General features: G+C 38.7%; 1 protein-coding gene across 1 annotated transcript in view; it reads left to right on the top strand.

The window, feature by feature from the left end:
• Positions 1-12858, top strand: part of COLEC11 (collectin subfamily member 11) — a 28423-nt gene extending 15565 nt beyond the window's left edge. The window contains exons 4-7 of the mRNA XM_082305890.1: positions 7894-7965; positions 8675-8728; positions 10102-10197; positions 10354-12858. Of these exons, the coding sequence (XP_082162016.1) occupies positions 7894-7965; positions 8675-8728; positions 10102-10197; positions 10354-10763 (632 nt within the window). The 3' untranslated portion in view covers positions 10764-12858. The remainder of the gene's footprint in view (positions 1-7893; positions 7966-8674; positions 8729-10101; positions 10198-10353) is intronic.
• The last annotated feature ends 5971 nt before the right edge of the window (positions 12859-18829 follow it).

Raw genomic sequence — 18829 nt, forward strand, 5'->3', positions numbered from 1 at the left:
GGAGTCAGACAGTAGTGCCCAAACCTGAAGTTAAGCTCATGCATAAATACTTTTCTAGACTCTCAAACTGAATGAGAATGACTCAACTGTATATTCTCTTCCAGCAGTGCAAGGGTTTTCCCATTTGTTATCCAGAAGCTGGAACTTTGAGGCAAAAATAAAATATAACAGTATTCTTGGGAAAAATCATGTGAGCTGCTAACACTGAAATATCCAACACACTGATGTCTTTTTTCCTATTTGGTTGTTCATCTTATTTATGGGGGGTTAAAAACTGAGCATCATTCAGAGGTTGATAATTTGTTCACTATGTTGTTCTCAGAAATAATCTGTTCATCATCTTTTTCCTGGACAGATTATCTAATATCCATTCATGACCTGCTATTGGCTTTGCTTTTTTTTGCTCTGATTTTGATCTCTTGATGGGCATACACCACTGATGTCCTTTAAAGTCCTCAGTTGGTGTAAAGCTTAGACCTGTGATCCAGGTACATAACACATAGCTTAGTGGATAATGAAAGATGGATAAAATTGTTTCATCACTTTGCATTTGCCCCTTTCTAAGAGCACGCATGGATGATCATAGCAGCTCTGTTTCTGTGCAGTAGCCTGTTAAAACTGCAGTCAGTGTGTTAACATGTGTTTGACCCCCTGTATTTCTGTTGAAGCCTGGTAATTGTCTTGTTGGGCTAATATTTGGCTCCTTCTGTTGATGGAAACTGCTAAATTTCAGTGTATTTTTCTGCTATTTGAGTAAGTGATGGTTTACATGAGGGAGAACTGTAATTCTTCTGCAACATTTGTAGAGTTTTCTACTGTTGGTGTTAATTTACATTATCAGAATCACAGTAATTTTTTTTTTCTAATTTCCCCTTTCTTTGTTTCATTTCTCAGGCAAGTTCATCCTCAGAAAATGTGCTTAGTTTCTCTGAACTCCTTAAGTATATAATAATCAGTGAATAAATAACATAGAAAAGAAATGGTTTTCTTATGGTATATTTGGCCTGAAATGAACATCTCAAGATTCAAAAGTGCCGCAAATGTTTTTATCATGTCCTTTCCTCATGACATTTTTGGATTTTGGTAGTTCGGAAACTGGTAAATATTAAAACTTTCTGGTGCTTACCGGAAATAAATCTGGTTCTGAGTGTCCTGATGTTTCAGGGTGACATCAGACATCCTGATGTCTTTGGGCACTGATTAAGGTTAAATTCCACTTAGTTTCCTCATTGCTTTTAATTAATTGTATAGGTCAATTATGATGCATAGCATGTCAGCAGAATATAAAACTGTGTTGTCCTTATGTAAAGCATAGAGTGCTGGATCAAGTGAAATGGATGATTCAGGCAAAAGTAGAGTGTACTGCAGTGCAAGGTTTGGGGTGTGAAGTTAAGAGATGTAACTTTCCCCCCTTGCCCTGATTGCTGTATTGCACACTCCCACGTTGGGAGTGAACTCAATGATTTCACTGAGTCATGATCCTATCTGTGAAGCAGAAACTTCCATGTATACAAATTCCACAGAGATCTTTCAATAACAGTACAGTACTGTGAATATTCCCACAGTAGCATGTATTCTGCTTATGGCAATCAAAATAAGGAGCAGCGGGTGAATTTACTGTTGGAATGCATAATGAAAGGCACAGCATATTAAAAATGTGTTCTTCAAGGCATCTTATGTTGCAAAGGGGACTCTGAGCAACTTGATCTAGTTGAAGATGTCCCTGCTCATTGCAGGGGGGTTGGACTGGATGACCTTTAAAGGTCCCTTCCAAGTTATTTTACGATTCTATGATTTTTCGATTTTTTCTTAGAGCCATAAGCATTTGAAAATATATTATTTTAGTATTTTAATTTCAGCCTTTATGCGTCTGACTTCATTTATACTGGTATGTGAAGCAGAGTCACATAGTATTCTTGGGCATGGAACTCAACTGTCTCTCTACAGTTGCAGCGTTAGCACAGTCCCTGGCACGGTTTCAGCTTGTGCCAGTGAACACTTTCCCAGACAATTCTTGGGCACATTTTGGGAGTTAACACACTGAACAGCTTGCAAGTGATTATCCTGGTTTGAAGAGTAAGACAATTTAATATCGTGGAGTGTACCATTCTCGGCCACCTGGTTCCCACTGCCAGGGAACAGTCCCAGGCATTGAGTTTACTAGTACAGGCATAGCCTCTTAAGTATGAGAGAAGACTCATTAATTTAACTGGATTGGAGCCAGAGTGCTCAGTCATTTGTATAATCAAATTCTAAAGAGAGGTAATAATATCTTAATTTATATTTTAGTATTACTGATTGCTCATTAATATGTAATCAATCAGTCCTTTAAATTTCTGAGCCAACTCTTACATGAACTTAATGCTCACTAAGGAGTGCTGCAGGCAGGATTCCATATAAAAGTCCTGACATTGACAGTTGTGGATTCAAAAAGTGGGTATCTGGTTCAAAACTGTCTTTCAGTTCCACCTGAACTCAATAGGATTTTGAGAAAATCTGTGTTAAACTGAGTGGACAAAAAGATGGCAGATGGGCTTCAGTGTAAATAAATGTATTGCCTAGGGACATTAGGGATACATAATGTAATCCATACTTACATGATGCCAAAAAGCAGAACTGTCACTTAAAACTTGAGAACTGCTCTGAAATCATTAGCAGCAGCCCCAAAGCCAACAAAACGCTGCCCATCATGAGGAAAGATACCAAGGACAAAACAGGAAGCTCGTTTTTGCAGCCGATTTTGCTCTGTATAAAAGCCTGACATGCACCTGACGTGAGTGTGGTTCTGGCCTCTGTCTCTCAAGAAGGACATGGGAGATTAGAGAAGGGCACCAGAAATGTGAAGAAGATGGAGGAGCTGCCTCATAAGAAGCTGGAAAGGTTGAGACTCTTCCATCTGTATGGAGGAGTCTGAGGAGGATGTGATTGAGGTTACAGAATCGCAAAAGCAGTGAGTGAGGTGACCTGCTGTTCACCAGATCCCATCATACCTGAACTAGGAGGCACGCACCGAAACTGCTGGGGGACTGATTCAGCAACTCCATCTGCAATGGACTGCAGATAGCGGCTGGGGTTGTGTAACCTCCCTGTATTGCACCTCTTGCTGCCACTGTGGGAAGCAGACTGTTGGGCTAGAGGGACCACCGGTCTGAGCAAGCTTGGTATTATGTTGTTACTGTAATTCTGGCAAGATATGTGTTTCATAAGGGCAGTTATTTGTGTTTGTGTGCATCTGAATATAAACTTCTCCATTCAGGAATGGACCATACTATTTCCATTTATTTTGTTTTGAATGTACTTTAAAATCCTTTAAACTTTTCTGCTGCCTTCCTAGGTTGGATTTTTTCTTACTATCTTTAGTTTCCTTTGCAAATTTTCTAGCCTTTCTGATTTCTAGTCAGTATGAATGTTTCCTCTTTTTTTTTTTTTCCTGTTTGTTATGCAAAGCTTTTCAAGTTTCACTTTGTCATTAAGATACCTGTCTAACATGAGTGGGATGGATCACTGCTGAGAGGTGTTTATTTCTCAATTGCTTACCAAGGGAGCTTAGATAAATAGCTTAGACTAAAACCCTGACTTTCAGGTGGCTAATGCTGGGTGAAATTCATTTGCCCCAACTACATAAAATGCCACCTGGGATTATCCACTGTCTGTTCATATAAAATGTAACTGTGTTGTAACCACTGTTCCCTAGCCAGTCACCAACGTTCAGTGGTGTGAATAATTCAGATTATTTAGTGTAAAGCAGTACGGTAGTTTATTGGTGTATTCAGAATTTTTTGATTTCGAGTTGCCAATAGTTTTAAAAAGTTAAGTGTGCTGAATGTAGATTACTACCATACCATAACATCATTATATTCTTTAAAAATACTGTTCTCATTCCAGTTAGGCTAAATATTTGCACAGGGAATACTGACTGCTGCAAGACTAAGGAGGTACACTGGGGGAAAGACATTGTAAGCTTGGTCTATATCTTACATTCTTTTTCTGAGTATCGTCTGCAGATTGCTGTCAAAGATGGCACTAGTGTCAAGCAGCCTTTGGTCTGGTTTGGTACACTTCTGCTTTTGTTTTTAGGTAGGTGTCCGTGATGTCCACTACGTCAAATCATGAAGGATTTCTATCTATCTGATTTGTCTTTAAATCCTTAAGTTTGGGAAGTAAACTACTACTCTCTTCCCTTTGACACGATTCAATTCATCTGTGACATGGTAAATTTGTGTTTCTGCTGGATTTGTCTTTTTGTCACCTTTTTCTTTTTTTAAGAAGCAGTTTTATACCTTCTTGTCTGTTCCAATTAATGCTCTCTGAAGAGATTGGCCATACTGGATGACGACCCCCATTTATAGTGTTGCACAGAGCCAAAGCCCTCATTTTTTCACTGGTTGTGCAGCCCACCATTCATCTCTGGTATTTTATTTCTCTTGTTTGCAGGCCTGAAAAGGCCACCAAGAAGATAATTTAGAGTTTCCTTCTCTTCAGTTCCTTCCAAAATCCTTTAAGTCTTCTATAATTGGTTCCAGTGTATCCCACCTTCATCTGAGAGATGATAGGTGACTTGCTTCATATTCTTCATTCAAACTTTCTGTTAGATTTCCTACTTTTGGCCTGTGGAGATTTAATTTCTTTCATTGCCCTCATTTCTTTCCAGCTCTCACTTCCTGATTTCATTAAGACTCTTTTGACTGCATTTTTGGCTATCATAGGGCCACTAAAAAGGACTTTACAAAAGGTATTAAAACTTTTGAAACCCTCAAGGCAGATGGGTCTCTCTTGAAACCTTGTGATTTATTCTGCAGAAGAAGCAGAATAAGCAAGCCCCTGGAGTAGAAGCAGGGGTTAGTCACTATAAGAGAAAACCAAATCCAAACAGTTCTTTTAATGAGCACAGGAGACTTAATGTATGTCTTCATTGTTTGAGATAACACACTTTTACTTCTGAGCAGATCACATAGCTTTTACTGGCTATTACTGAGAAGTAGTTAGTTTTCTGGGCAGTATTTATGAGAAAGAAAGTGAAGTCATTTTATATATTATATTTTATTTATTCATTAGATCTATGTGTTTATTTAATTTCAGGTGTAGCAGCCTGAAAAGAAAAAGCATTCAAACATCTGACAATCTGTTATGGTAATCCCAATTCATAAATATCCAAAGCAAGAAAGGTCATTTTCAGAGCAATTTGATAAACTCATTACAAGCTGATACTTAAGAGATTTTCAAGGAAATACCCTCTCAATATACTATCTATATTGGATAAATATCCAATGGTAGCATCAGTACATTTATACCCTGCACAGCCCGACGGATTGCATCTTTAAGGCAAGCCATGAATCTGTTCTGAAAGTGAAGTTGTGTTCTGGAACATAGATCTTCAGCTGGCTGAGTGGATTACTTCCATTCTGCGGTAGGAATATACAGCATAAGAGAAAAATATTTTTGGTTTCTGTTAGAATTTCCTAATTGAGTCCATGTCCAGTAGTGACTGAATTTGATCCTTGTTGGAAACAAAGGAAAATAATTGATTGTAGGACTTGCCAGTAATTAATTAGACCAACAAGGCATATACATTTGGCTTCTCTCAGTTCAGAGGAAATTATTTCTTCCTGACTCATGCCATCAAGTGACAGTTGCTTGAGACTTCACGGAGTAATACAGAGGACATCTCTTAGCCCAGTGGTGATCAGTTTATATTCTGAAACTTGTTACTGATTACACTTTTAAGTTAAAGGTAATGATGAAATGGGTCATAAAATTCTCCAGCTTTTAAAAATATATAGATGAAATATGTGACTGTCTGTCCAGTTGCAGTAACAACAGAGAGCAACAGGCCTTCAGTTGTAGATCAGCACTGAAGCTGAGCTATGACAATTTACACAAGTTCTGTTGCTGGATCCCTATGGTAGATTTTCCTACTAACTTGTCTCATTGATTCCTTGCTCCTGTGTAGCAGAACAGTGCATAACAGATGTTGCTTTGTGCAAAGAAACAATCTTTTCAACAATCATTGAAAAAACTGCATCTATTTCCTAAAGCAGTCTTGGTCTTGGGTTTCTGCAGGATGGGAGCCTCAGAAGGCATTTGACTTCCCATCCCTGTAGTTCCTCCATACCCGCTCTCCATTAATACTGTGTGGTACAGTGGGAAACCTATGTCATATGACATAGGTGTACAGCTGTGCTGCCTCCAGACCATGTTTCTCGTTGAAATCATGATACAAAGAGGCCTAAATCTCCTGGCAGAGCATTGATTTGCTCAGGTCTTGCACCCAGGAAAGGGTATCACCAATGTACACCAAGATGCGATATTATTTCTTGAGGCTCCTTGGGCCATAGGAACTGCAGCATCAGGCAAACTCTGCCACATTCACTACATAGTGAATGTACCAAAATGACAGGTCTCATTTCATAGGTCTCAGAAAGTCTACCTAAAACAAATCAGGGAATCCTCTCTAAACCAATGCCAAAACCAAAGTATCATTTAGAAATAATAATCTGACAAGCTTAGACTATGTAGAGTTTATTGACTATAAATGGCTTGGTTTAAGCCAAAACCTTCAGTCATGTGTAAACCTGCTGTATTTACTCTGCTAGGTGACTAGTGCTTATTAATTTCAACTGCTGATCCCCTAAACTTGTAGATGAGCTCTGTAGACATGGGGTTGAATAAAGCTTTGCTATTGCAGGCTAAAGTTCTCTCAGATTCACACCATTAAGATAATTATTTTTCGTAATGTTTGAGAAATGCCATCCGGAAAAACCATATGATATAACAGGCTTGTTTTGTCTGTTTTATTATTTGAGCTCTGGAGGAGCTCAGATCAGTGACATCAATACTTGGACTGTGGCACACATTTTATTAGTAGCAGTGCTTCAGCTTGGTTTGTGAAGATAGCGATGGCAAAGAAACTGCCGATTCCAGTGCAAATTCTGTTTCCCCTGAAGCCATTCTAATATTCACTTTACATCACACAGGAAAGTACAACTAATAGAAAAGAGGTCAAAGTCAGACAAAGTAAGTGAATCAAGCTGTCTTACATTGGATTTCTGGGTATGCCTCATGGATATAGATAGGTGACAGTGGCTGGTTCATGCAGATTTGTTGACAATTTCTATTGACCTTAAGAAGTGGATAGTTGCCTTTTATTTGTAAAAACACAGCTGAGAAAAATGATTTTTTAGCAGCTCCTTTGCTACAACTGCACTTTGAAGTATTCTGTAGACCTGCCTTTAAAGTTAGTAACATTCAACATTGCTGGGTTGAGTCGGACTTTGTATGAACATGTGCATGTGTCTGTGTATATGTATATATGTCTATGTAAGATTTCCTTTAATTTTCATTTTTTCTTAAAGTAATCTTCAAATACAAAAGTAAAGAATGAGAATGTGACTGCTTCCACAGTGTTTATATTGTATAAATAAGCCATTGAGCCCAAATTCAGCCCTCAGTTACAGTGGAGCTACTATATTAGATGAAACTGTCAGTTCTGCTTGGATCCTTTAGGTCTTCTCAACTCCATGATAGTTTTAATCCACTGATCCATGTTTGAATGCAATCCCCCCTTACTTTCAACATAATTCTGGCATGATCATCTGAAAGAAGTTTGCAAAAGCTTTTCCAGTGACTTTCAGCCAAGATCTGTTTTCATTTACATCTGCATGCCTCGTTAAAGTCAATTGCTTTGTAAAGATGAAATCACTGTCTAGGTTGTAAGTTCTAGGTTGTAAGAACATAAGTTCTTCACAAGGAGTGAGCTGGACCTCTGGAGTTCAATGAATATTGGGGATATAGCGTGGTTTTACTCATTGTAAAAACTGATATTGCGAGCATGCTAGAAACTGAATGAATCAGAGTACATTGCTACCGTGTGTCTTTTGTCTTTGTTATGTATAGGAGAAATGGGGGACAAAGGACAGAAAGGCAGCATAGGACGGCATGGAAAAATTGGTCCTATTGGTTCAAAAGGTATGCTTAGTTCAATTGTTTCTCCCTTTGTTTTTCAGACGAAAAATCTGTGTTCATTTATGTTTGAGAAAAGTTTAGGTGCTTGAAAAATGGTTAACAAGTCCCAGAGTTTACCATAATAGGGAGTTCCTCACACTGTAGTCAGCCAGACGACTGAGATCTCTCAGCCAGTTACCTTTCGCTCTGACAGCAGTGTATTTAGCCTTAAAGCAGAGTGAGAATCTTGGTTTACGGCTAAATAAAGAAATTTGCGCACAATCACACAAGCGTGGACAGTTAAGAGAAGCAGATGGGAAGATGCACTGTATTTTGGCAGACTTTTAAGAGCCAGAAGACTTGAATTCTAATCTTGCCTACCCCATAGGCTTCCTATGTGACTTTGGTTAAAGCATTTGGACTATGAATCTAGATTTAGGCACCAGCATAGCATATCCAGCCCTTTTCCCTCTACAGCATCTGAACTTATTGGTTCTGTGAAGTTAATGAATGTCAAAACAATGGATATTGGTACATATTCTTTGTGTTCAAGTTTCATAGCTTTGGCGGGCCTTCATCGTGGAACACCTAGGACAGAAAAATCTTTAATTTTGCTTGGGCGTATTTCTACTTTCCACATTTGAATGTTACTAGAGAAAAACATAAACAAGTGCTAAATGAACTGTTCACCAAAAAACCTGCCTTAAATTTATATTCTTTTTCATATCTCTAGGTGAAAAAGGAGATAATGGTGACATAGGACCACCAGGTCCTAATGGTGACCCAGGTAATCCATGTCACACCTTATGTATGTGAAGGATTTTACAAGATGCATGCATCATCACCAAAAATACATGTCTGTTTACATACTGGGGAAAATAATGAAAAAATAAATATTTGTATAAGCACTGTAGTATTTCATTGTAATATTTTCAAATTACTTAAAATTATTGAAGCTGAAGTAGTTGCTGGACTTGTAGTCTATTTGTCAAAACAATGTCTCAGAGCTCCTCAAAGGTGTGATCACTCCAGAAGACTAGCAGGAACGGAAGTGCGATTGTCCGTATCATTCACCACCAGCGCAAAGGGATGTCTCTGCATATCCCACTCTGGCTTCCAGCCAACACAAATGAGCAGGTTGGGAGCTCCTGCCCCTTCATGGATTATTGTTATAGGAGCAGGAGATTACCAGGAATACAGATCTTCCAGAGAAAAAGGTGAAAGCCTGGCATAAGAAGTGTTAGCCTTACCAAAGTGGCAGATTCAGATTTTACCCAATTCGTCCCTTCCTGGCAGAGTGCACTAGAGGTGCACCAATTAGTTGTCTCATGAGAACATAATTTGTCACTCTAATTCTTGAGCCAGAGTACCATATACCTAGTCATCAAGCACAGTTTTGCAGTGTAAGTACCCTGTGCTTAGACTGACTTAGACACCTAAGCTGAGTAATTGGGTAGTCAAATGCAGATTTGAATAATTACAGACAGAACTGGAAACTGTAATTGATCCTCGTTTTGAGATTTGAGCTCACAGATGTAACAATTATCCTTTTAGTATTCTCATTCAGATTATCTTTGTCAAACCAATATCAAGTTGGGTTAATAGTTGGTTTTCTATTGTCTTATTTTATTGAAAAAAGAACTGTAAGTTCTGTACTTTCGAAAGTACAGAACTACAATTTGCAGGTAATTATGTGCATTGCATGGTTGGAACATTAGCCTTTTGGATCAGCTGTGTTATGTTCCTCGTGAGGAACAGGCGGACAATGCGCTGTGCGATTTTTGCTGTGGAAAAAGTGCTCTTTGGAGAAGACTGAAAGAGAATAATTTCACTCAAAATGGGAAAATTTGACAAGTGTTTTTAGTTTAAAAAAAAAACCAACTGTATTTTTTTTGCAGGGAATATCTGTCTATGTTCAGGTTAGTACTAATCATGCAGGGCTGAAGCTTCATGGGAGGTGAACTGAGCTGTTCTGGATAGGCCCAGACACCCGTGAGAACCGTATGATGGTGCAGGGTAGCGAAGGCTCTAGGTTTCTATCTGTTATTTGCCAGACAGCCCTCTCCAGGGCTGCCAGGCTGGGCCTTTTCATAAAATTGTTTAGATAATTATTGAAATTGGATAGCTGTTTGATTTTGGTGTATCTGTATCATTTCACAGGCATCCCCTGTGAGTGCAGCCAGCTAAGGAAGGCTATTGGTGAAATGGATATCCAAGTGGCCCAGCTGACAACGGAACTAAAATTCATAAAAAATGGTAGGTTAATTTTACATAAATATTTTCCTTTCTTGTTGTCTCAATTTACCGGTGCAATTGCTCGTAGAGAGCATCACCATCCCGCATCTGATTTGTGAAGCTATTTTGGGGTGTACAGTAAGTTGGTTTATAGAAATGCGAGTGCTCACTTTTCAGCACTGCCCTCCCCCGCAGCTGTTGCTGGTGTGCGTGAGACAGATAATAAGATATATCTGCTGGTGAAGGAAGAGAAAAGATACAAGGAAGCCCAGCTCTACTGCCACGGAAGAGGAGGGACGCTGAGCATGCCCAAGGATGAGACTGCCAACAATCTGATCGCCTCGTACATCAACCAAGCCGGGCTCACCAGAGTTTTCATTGGGATTAACGACCTAGAGAAAGAGGGAAATTTTGTCTATTCTGACCGATCGCCCATGCAGACCTTCAACAAATGGCGCAGTGGGGAGCCCAACAATGCTTATGACGAGGAGGACTGTGTGGAGATGGTGGCGTCTGGAGGGTGGAATGATGTTGCGTGTCATATTACCATGTATTTTGTGTGTGAATTTGACAAAGAAAATGTCTAATCTTGTCTGCTCTTTCTTTATTTTAAGAAAAGTTTTTAAGCCGATTGTACAAGTTACCCCATGTTTATAGAGTACAAGGGATATTTTGCAAGTATGTGGCATCAGTGTTGTACAGCTGTAAATACAATTTAGGTATTTCAAATATCAGTATTTACCCTTCAGAAGGGAAGAGCAGTGATAAGACATAGCTTTTTTCTGTAGGAAAATATATGTATTTAGATAAAAATGTGCTTTGGGCTAAATTCTGCCCTCACAACAGTTAACAAATGCGATTGCATGACTGTAAGGGAAGGCAGAATTTGGTCTCTAGTTGTCAGAATGATGATTTCTGAAGAAGTAGATTCCTGATATTCTTTTATCTTAGCAAAATTTGTAGTTATAAATGTTAATTGCTTGTAGTGCTACAGGGATATTTCAGCAACAAGGCAAATATTTTGTATACTCCAGTTAATAAGTACAAATATTACTGTAAGTTTTTTGGATGTCAAGGTGTTACAACTTTTTTTTGAAAAACAGATGAAGCAAAACAACAGATCAGGAGTCCTACCAATTTTGTAATGTTTCTTTATTAATTTGTCCACAGATGTATAACAAGGAGGCACTTAAGCAAACTGAGTTATAGTGCTGAATGAGGACAAAGTTCTTATAATTTAGTACTGAAAGAGGGGATCCCAGCCAGATGGGTGTTTTGGGGTTGGCTAAAGGTACAAGTAAGATTTTGGTTTTCTGTATTCTTTAGTTGAGAATGATTCAGTGCACGAACTATTTCAGGCCCCAAATAATTTCTTAAAGCAAAGAAAGCAAATATTTCACATTTGTATAAGATGATCTTGGTGTATCTTGTTACAAAACAAACAAAATACCAGCCCTCCACAATTTAAGGCAGACTTCATAAATAGGCAATGAATCTCTTTTGGCAGGAAAACAGCCTACGTGTTTACTCAGATTGTAAGGATGACCCCCTGAAAAGCAGCAAAAGTTTCCAAAATTTTCCTATTTATGTATATAGCAGTAATAAGTAACTTTGCACAGATAACTTATGCACCCAATTTACGCACCCAATTTACAATTGCATGTGATGGAAAATGTGATGTATATTTAAAAAAACAACAATATAATTTCACAAAGGAAATGATGAATCACTTTGGATCTTCCTAGGAGCCAGTTGCACAACATCTTATCTTGCTGTTAGGCATAGAAAGACGAGTGCAAAATCTCTGACTGTGTTTTTTCAGGAATACCTTGCACAGTGTTTTAAGATGATTTTTAAGGAGAAATGATCCTTTCTATGACATAGTAATCAAAATACATATCTGATCATTATGGGAGATTGGTCTATAGGATATCCACAGCAGATGTGGCATGTGGTCCCAGAGATTTCCCTACTGCAAGGCAAGACCACCTAAATAAACTCTACAGTGCCATGGTATATAAACAATCAGTGGCCATACAATTCTGTTCATATCCACAGAGTCTGACAATATTTCATGCGATGCTATTATTATATACCTAAGAAAACAAACCATTTTGCTTGTTATATTTACTCTGTGAATTTGAATCCATTATATTTATATATATATGTTTGCTATTAATTTTGAAGATCAGTAGCAAATTCCTATAGTATTTGAATATCAGCCCAGCTCCAGAGCAATCACTCTAAGAAATGAATGATCCTTTCATTGCTTTACTTTCTTTGTAATAAAGGTAGGTATGATTCCTATAAGTTAGGTGTTCTTCCAACTGTATATTGAAATCTATTAAATAATGTGAATATGGTTCTACACTAATATTCAAAGACTCTTTACAGAATTTGCAGGGAGCTAGCAAATCCAGTAGAGCAATTTGTTTGTTTAGCACCTTTTGAATATCGTGATTGTTTCCTGCCTGCTATAGAAATCCTCAGAAACCATTTAACTCTCCAACATACTTTTGTCAAATCATTGTAGCTATATTAAAACAGTCCAAACCTGAGTTACAGATATCTGGAGCTCCCTCATTATGAACGTGCTGAAGTTGCTAACTGTTTATTTTTCACCCAGGTTTTGAAAGTCTCTGTTGTAATGTTCGATTTCCTCAGAAACATGAAAAGAGGCCTTTTGAGGAGGTGGGAAGCTTTTTCAGGTGCCAAATGCTCCTATTTTAGCTGGAAGTCACACCACATTTATAAAGATTGCCTTGATGTGTAGAGCATTTAAGCAGTCTCAATTTCTATTAAAATTTAAGATGAAAAATAAAGGCAATGAAACAAAATTTTCCCCCCAGTTTGTGTGTTCTTCAGGATATATTTTTGCAGCTCTTGATATACAAGATAGAAAGGAAATTAGTTGTATTGTCAGAGTCCTGTACGTTGGCTGCTACAGTCCTTATTTCACCGTTTGGGCAAGGGGAGCGGGGCTAGTGTGTAAGGTCTCTAGCTGTCCTGCGAGGAGCGAAGACTGCACATCTGATATTTACCCCTGTGAGGAACTGGGCAAGAAATGATGGAGGGATTGGAAATGAATGAGCCCTTCATAATTTCTTTCACCCTCCAGTTGCTGACCCCCATAGGTGGACCCTTGCTGGAGGCAGAAATCAATGTCACATGTAGCGCTCAGCCTGCATGAAGCCTGCTGACGTGCATGGTTAAGATTTCCATTACTGTCAGTGGAATTTGGAGCTATTGTTTTAGGAAAAAATCAAATGATAAGTTAGTTTTATTTGGGGTATTTTCCATATGCATTAAAACCTGCATTGTAATATCATTAGTCATTTTGTGTGGCTCTACAGAAGCCTTTGGAACATGTCTGTCTGGCAAGCATGCACTGAGGTTTCCCAGACTGTTCTTACATGCTTTACTTTTGATGGATGATTTTTCCTCATAAGTATTTCCCCATAGCCCTTATTTATTTTATTCTTAATTAAGGGGCATGTTGGTACATTTTAAGAAAGCAACAATAACAGTTGGGTTTTTTTCATATAGTCACCCATTCATACTCTGGAATGACTTCTTCACATAAAATGCATATTTCATTCAACTATATTCCGAACCCTTAGCTGCTAAGGCTGTGTTGTATTACTGATGTTAGGGCCAGATGTGCATCCCCCTTCTAGGAGATGACTTGGCAAAGGTAAAGCATTTAGCTGGCTGAGTCCAAGGGGAGCTCCGTGGCCGGTGAGAGCCCTGTGGACGTCCCGGGAGAGCACTGGATGATGTCTGACCTTGATCACCACCTGGATTTGCCACTCCACATCCTGGCTCCTTGGTGGAAGGTGCTGCTTCCACTTGCCTTGTTATCCTGCTCGGCTCCTGGTTCACCATCCCTCGTGGACAAGCTGGTCCTCACTGTGCCCTGACAGCTGACATGATTATCCCTGAAAATACGGTTTTGTGACAGGTTGCAGGTTAGCAGCAGAACTTCTCCCTGGCTGTGAGTTTTAAACTGTCTTATGTCACAGAGAAGAACTGTAAAAAATTAATATTTATACATGGGATATAGAGCATCCTTATTCATATAAGAAAAATGGAGTTTTTCATAAGCTCAGGAAATGCCAGTTCAAATATGCATTACAAAATAGCAGCTGGTTGCACTTTTTTTGTTACAGTTTTTGATAAAAAAGTGAAATAAGATGAAATTAAAACAATTTTTATTGTAAAATATGATGAAGGTTCAGAATGGACAAAGAAGTTTTGAAGTAGACATTTTTCAAGATGTTTCCTTTTGGAATTTTTCAGAATTTCATTTCTGAGTTCTGAAGCTTCATTTTGACCCCTAAAGGGATTTGATTTTTATATTATTGCTAATATGTTTTACACCATGTCACTAACAGCGTTCAGTATAATGCTTGAAATATTTTACTTTACGTCTTAATTTCCAATGGGAACAAGTGCTCTTTTTGAGAGTTCTGTTGTTTGCCATACTGAAAGAGTTTGACACTTGAATCAGTTTCTCCTTCTGGGACTGCTATGACACTCTAAACACTCTGAATACAAAACAACAGATAGTTCAACCAACATTAAGTAGAAGATATTCTTACTGATTATGAAAATGATTCATTTAAGTATTATGCCATATAACTAGCAGTTTATGCACTATTACAAGTGTCCAATCGTTAAATAAGATAAAACAAATACAAGCATTTTTAAATATGAAAATCTTACAAATGTACTTTTGTCCTGAATTAAAACAAAAAGATGTCAAAGTAACTAAATTTCCAGTAAAGCGGAAATTCAAGGTTTCCCCTAGGTCTATATCCAGATCTAGTTTTTATGGGAAACTCAGTGACTTGTGATGCTGGTGGCTGAACCAAATCCTAGAAAATTAGCCTACAATGCAACACTGATTATATACAACTCTATCCCCTGCACTTTCTGGACTGCTTCCCCTTTATTTTCAAGCATTCTGCTCACTTAGCTCTGTATATAAATGCATGCATGAATTTGTCCCAAGGGTCAATCTCTTCATTGGAGATTCTGGTTTTCAGTTTTTGGCTTGCCCTGTGGTGCCAACAAGTCCACGTCATTCAACCTGTCTGCCACAGATTATGGACCAAGAGATGGTTTTTTTGTCCACCTGGGGGAGCTGAGAATGCTCCATGAAATGAAAGTGTGTCCGTGAAACCGCTTGTGATATGAGAGGTATTGTGCAGGACTGGAGCTGGCCAGTCACCCATTCCCTGGGGTGCATACGCCTGGTTGGGGAGAGGTAGTCCAGCCTACTGAGAGGAGAACTGACCTTCTTATTGTGGGTAAAAAGAAACCAGAGTCTTAAGATTTACTTAGGGGAAAAAAATGTGCAGTGAAGGGTTTTGACTATTTACTTTACAGAGTAGCTGAGAGAAAGAACCGTTTGGTTTTAATTTTGCTGTGTTAGGAGAGTACAAATTATGTGAATTGGGAGAGAAAGGGTTTGTGGAGAGATGATAGCTGTGTGCTCAAGGTGTTTTTCTGGATATGTGTCTCCTTGTAGCCGGGAGCTTTTCAACTGGATGAGGAGGGGAGTCCTCTCAAGAGGGAGAGCATGAAATGGAAAAGGTGGGAGAAGCGGCGAGTGGATGTGCAGAACCGGCAGTGAGTGGGACGCCCATGAGGCGAAATGTAAATGTTACCTCCAGCCATTCTCCTGCTTCCTGCTGGGGAAATATAATTATCTTGCCCTTTCCGTCAAAACATCTTCCTATAGCTGTGGATGGGTAGCTACAAAAATAGAGGGAGGTAACCAATTTAGCATAATATCTGTGTCTAAATAAAGCCCACTTTGGGTCTATGGCCAAATAATAGCATCCACTACTCTGTGGGTATATTAATGTATGAAATCACTGGGGATATAATTAAGCACTGCTATTCAAAGACTGGCTATGTAGTATTGATGAGTTTCTGTATATTCTTTACATGTAAAAGTGTGAATACTGCCAAGAATTCAGCAACAGAAGGTCTGGTGTGCAGCTGAACGATACGTGTGTTACCATACTATCATCTAGTGGCAGTAAGAGGCAAAATGAAGGTGCTGAGCAGTAGCTGCTTCTGCTTGCATCAGAGTTACCGTGTTATTGAGTGCAACTACTGATGTGGTATTGAACAACTGATTGCCCAGCTCCGAAGTCTTTAGTCAGCTTTCTTCTCTTCTTTGTGAAAAGATTATTTTGATTTATAACAAAGAGATGTGCACTGATTTTAAGTCCAATGCCCATGTGGGAGTTTTGACTAAGAAGTGACAATTGTGCCCAAATGAGTTCAATTATCATGCCTTGGAGTTAAGAAAAAGAAAACAAGTCAAGCTGTGCTCTGCAGGCCAGCATCTAAATTGCAGGTGCAAATCTTCACCTGGCATCAATCAACTTCAGTGAAGCGAAATTCATTTATACCTGCTGAGGATTTGGCAGAGTATCTTCATAAATTCTAGATTTATGCTTATTTCAGAAAGGAAAAGAGAGAGAGGTATTTTGATGTTTATAATTTATTCTGACCACTGTTATTCAAAGTCTGAGCTGGCGTAACAGATACATCTCTCATGCAAATTTCTGGGCTGTAATTGTGACACAAATCTTGAACGGAAAATAGTTGAATAAGATGCATGTTGTGAAACTTTACTCTTGAAAGTACACAAGCGGTATGATGCAGAACATGAAGAAGTAGTAAAAACATTCAATATAAGAATAAGTCCTCTATCATTTTATATTCTTCTGTGAAAATTAAACCTTTGCTTTTTGCCATACTCAACATTGATTCATAGGAGTAGACGGGTGCCATCTAGTGAAGAAAAGATTTGTTGCATATCTAAAGAGCCACAAATCCAACTTTGTTCCTGCTTCATTCTTTAGTGTGATCAGCATGATAAGAACAGACAAACATTCTGCAAGAGTGAAATTGAGCAATGTGTTCAGTTCACTGTGTTTGTGGCACACACTGAAATAAAAGAAGGCATAAAAATGCAAAATACTGACTTCCTTATTACAAAGTGCCCTGCACATATACGTATCAGTTTGCTTACATATCGGAATCCCATTCCCTGCTTCTTCCCCAGCATCACTTCCCTTCTCTAGATAAAAAAATCTATTAGAGTAACTTGTGACTTATTTAGGTAAAGTTCAATATCTCTTCTAAATATCCCCAGCTGGATTAGCAGAAAAGTTTATAGTTGACCTTGATGTAGGCAATTCCTTTTTCATGCTGATTTTTGGCTATGTCTTACCATTCAGAAGCTTCTGAAAGTGGAAGATAAATTCTTGGATCCCTTAACCTTGCACTGCAAAAGCATAAATGCATTACAGCTGATGTGTTGACATCATGCCTAACACTTAGTGCTAACATCTCTTTGTAAAAAATACTCTTTGAGACTACCGTCCTGGTCTCCACAGTGTCCTCGGTTTTCTTCTTAAAGCTTCTCTTCCTTTTGCATCTCATCAGACCCACAAGGGAAGTTAATTATATACTTTTGTTATATATTCCATACTGTATTATCTTGGATTTGCCTGTGCAGTTGTCTTGAATCACAAGCAATTTAAAATGGATTTTTTGAAAGTATGGTTTATACTATTAACTAAGACGAATCTCCTTTAAGTCTAGACAGTTTTTGCTTTAGAGTAAATAGAAGATCAACAAATCTAACCCATGACAGAAATCTGCTTCATGATTTTAAATTAAACCAAAATGGGCTGTTGCTAACAGATGAGAAGTCAGTGTCCATTGGCCTTACAGTTCAGATAAAGCAGGGCCTGAGTTTGCTGACACCAGGCTGTACTGTGGCATGTCCACTATTAGCTGACACCAGGGATACCTGCTCTCGTGCTTTGTGGGCCTTACATTTGGCCAGTTTTACACAGGCCCAAATCTCTGCTTCTGGTGCCACTTGCAGTTCATTATCTAGCAGTGCCTGCCTCAGGCACTGGCTGCTCCTTCTGCCATCAGAGTCAGCCTGGTTTTCGAAGAGCAAGGCTAATGCTATTACATGCCGTATTTCCTCCTAATAACTTTTGAACCTTTTAGCCATTTTCAACCAGGTGTGACAGAAGGTCTCAGGGATCTGAAGTTTTTAAACATTTTGTGTAAAGATGTAAGTGGGTATCGAACAAAGATTTCCCTCAGTCCCTCCTCAGGAAATGGCTGCAATGTGAACTCATCTGTTGTTAAACACCAAAGAGTCATCTTGGAGACAGACTACAAAATCCTAACCACAGGAAAAAATTTGATTAGAAATTGTCCTTTTTAGGCACTGACGACTTGAGATAATAGTGGCAGATACTATAGGAAACCAGCCTTTCTCAGTCCCATTGCTCATAGAACAACTCATCTCTTCTATGACGTCCAGCTGATGGTATGCTGGCTGCAGTTAAAAGGGACCATTAGATTACCTCTTATCCTAGGAGAGAACATTTTCCATACATGTCTCTTTGAATCAGCTTTGCTGTGATTTGAGCGTAAATGATATTTGATCATTTTTTTACTTAATCCCACACTGATCCCATGTCTTTTTCGCCCCTTGTCGAGATCACTAACCAGGGATAAAGACAGAATTTTCAAAACCACTCAGCATTGTCCTGGCTCTCCTGGGAGCAAGCACGGGCATTGACGGAGGTGGGCAATATAGAGT

This window comes from Platalea leucorodia (genome assembly GCF_965183815.1).
Source record: "Platalea leucorodia genome assembly, chromosome: 3".
In the NCBI taxonomy this organism is placed as follows: Eukaryota; Metazoa; Chordata; class Aves; order Pelecaniformes; family Threskiornithidae; genus Platalea; species Platalea leucorodia.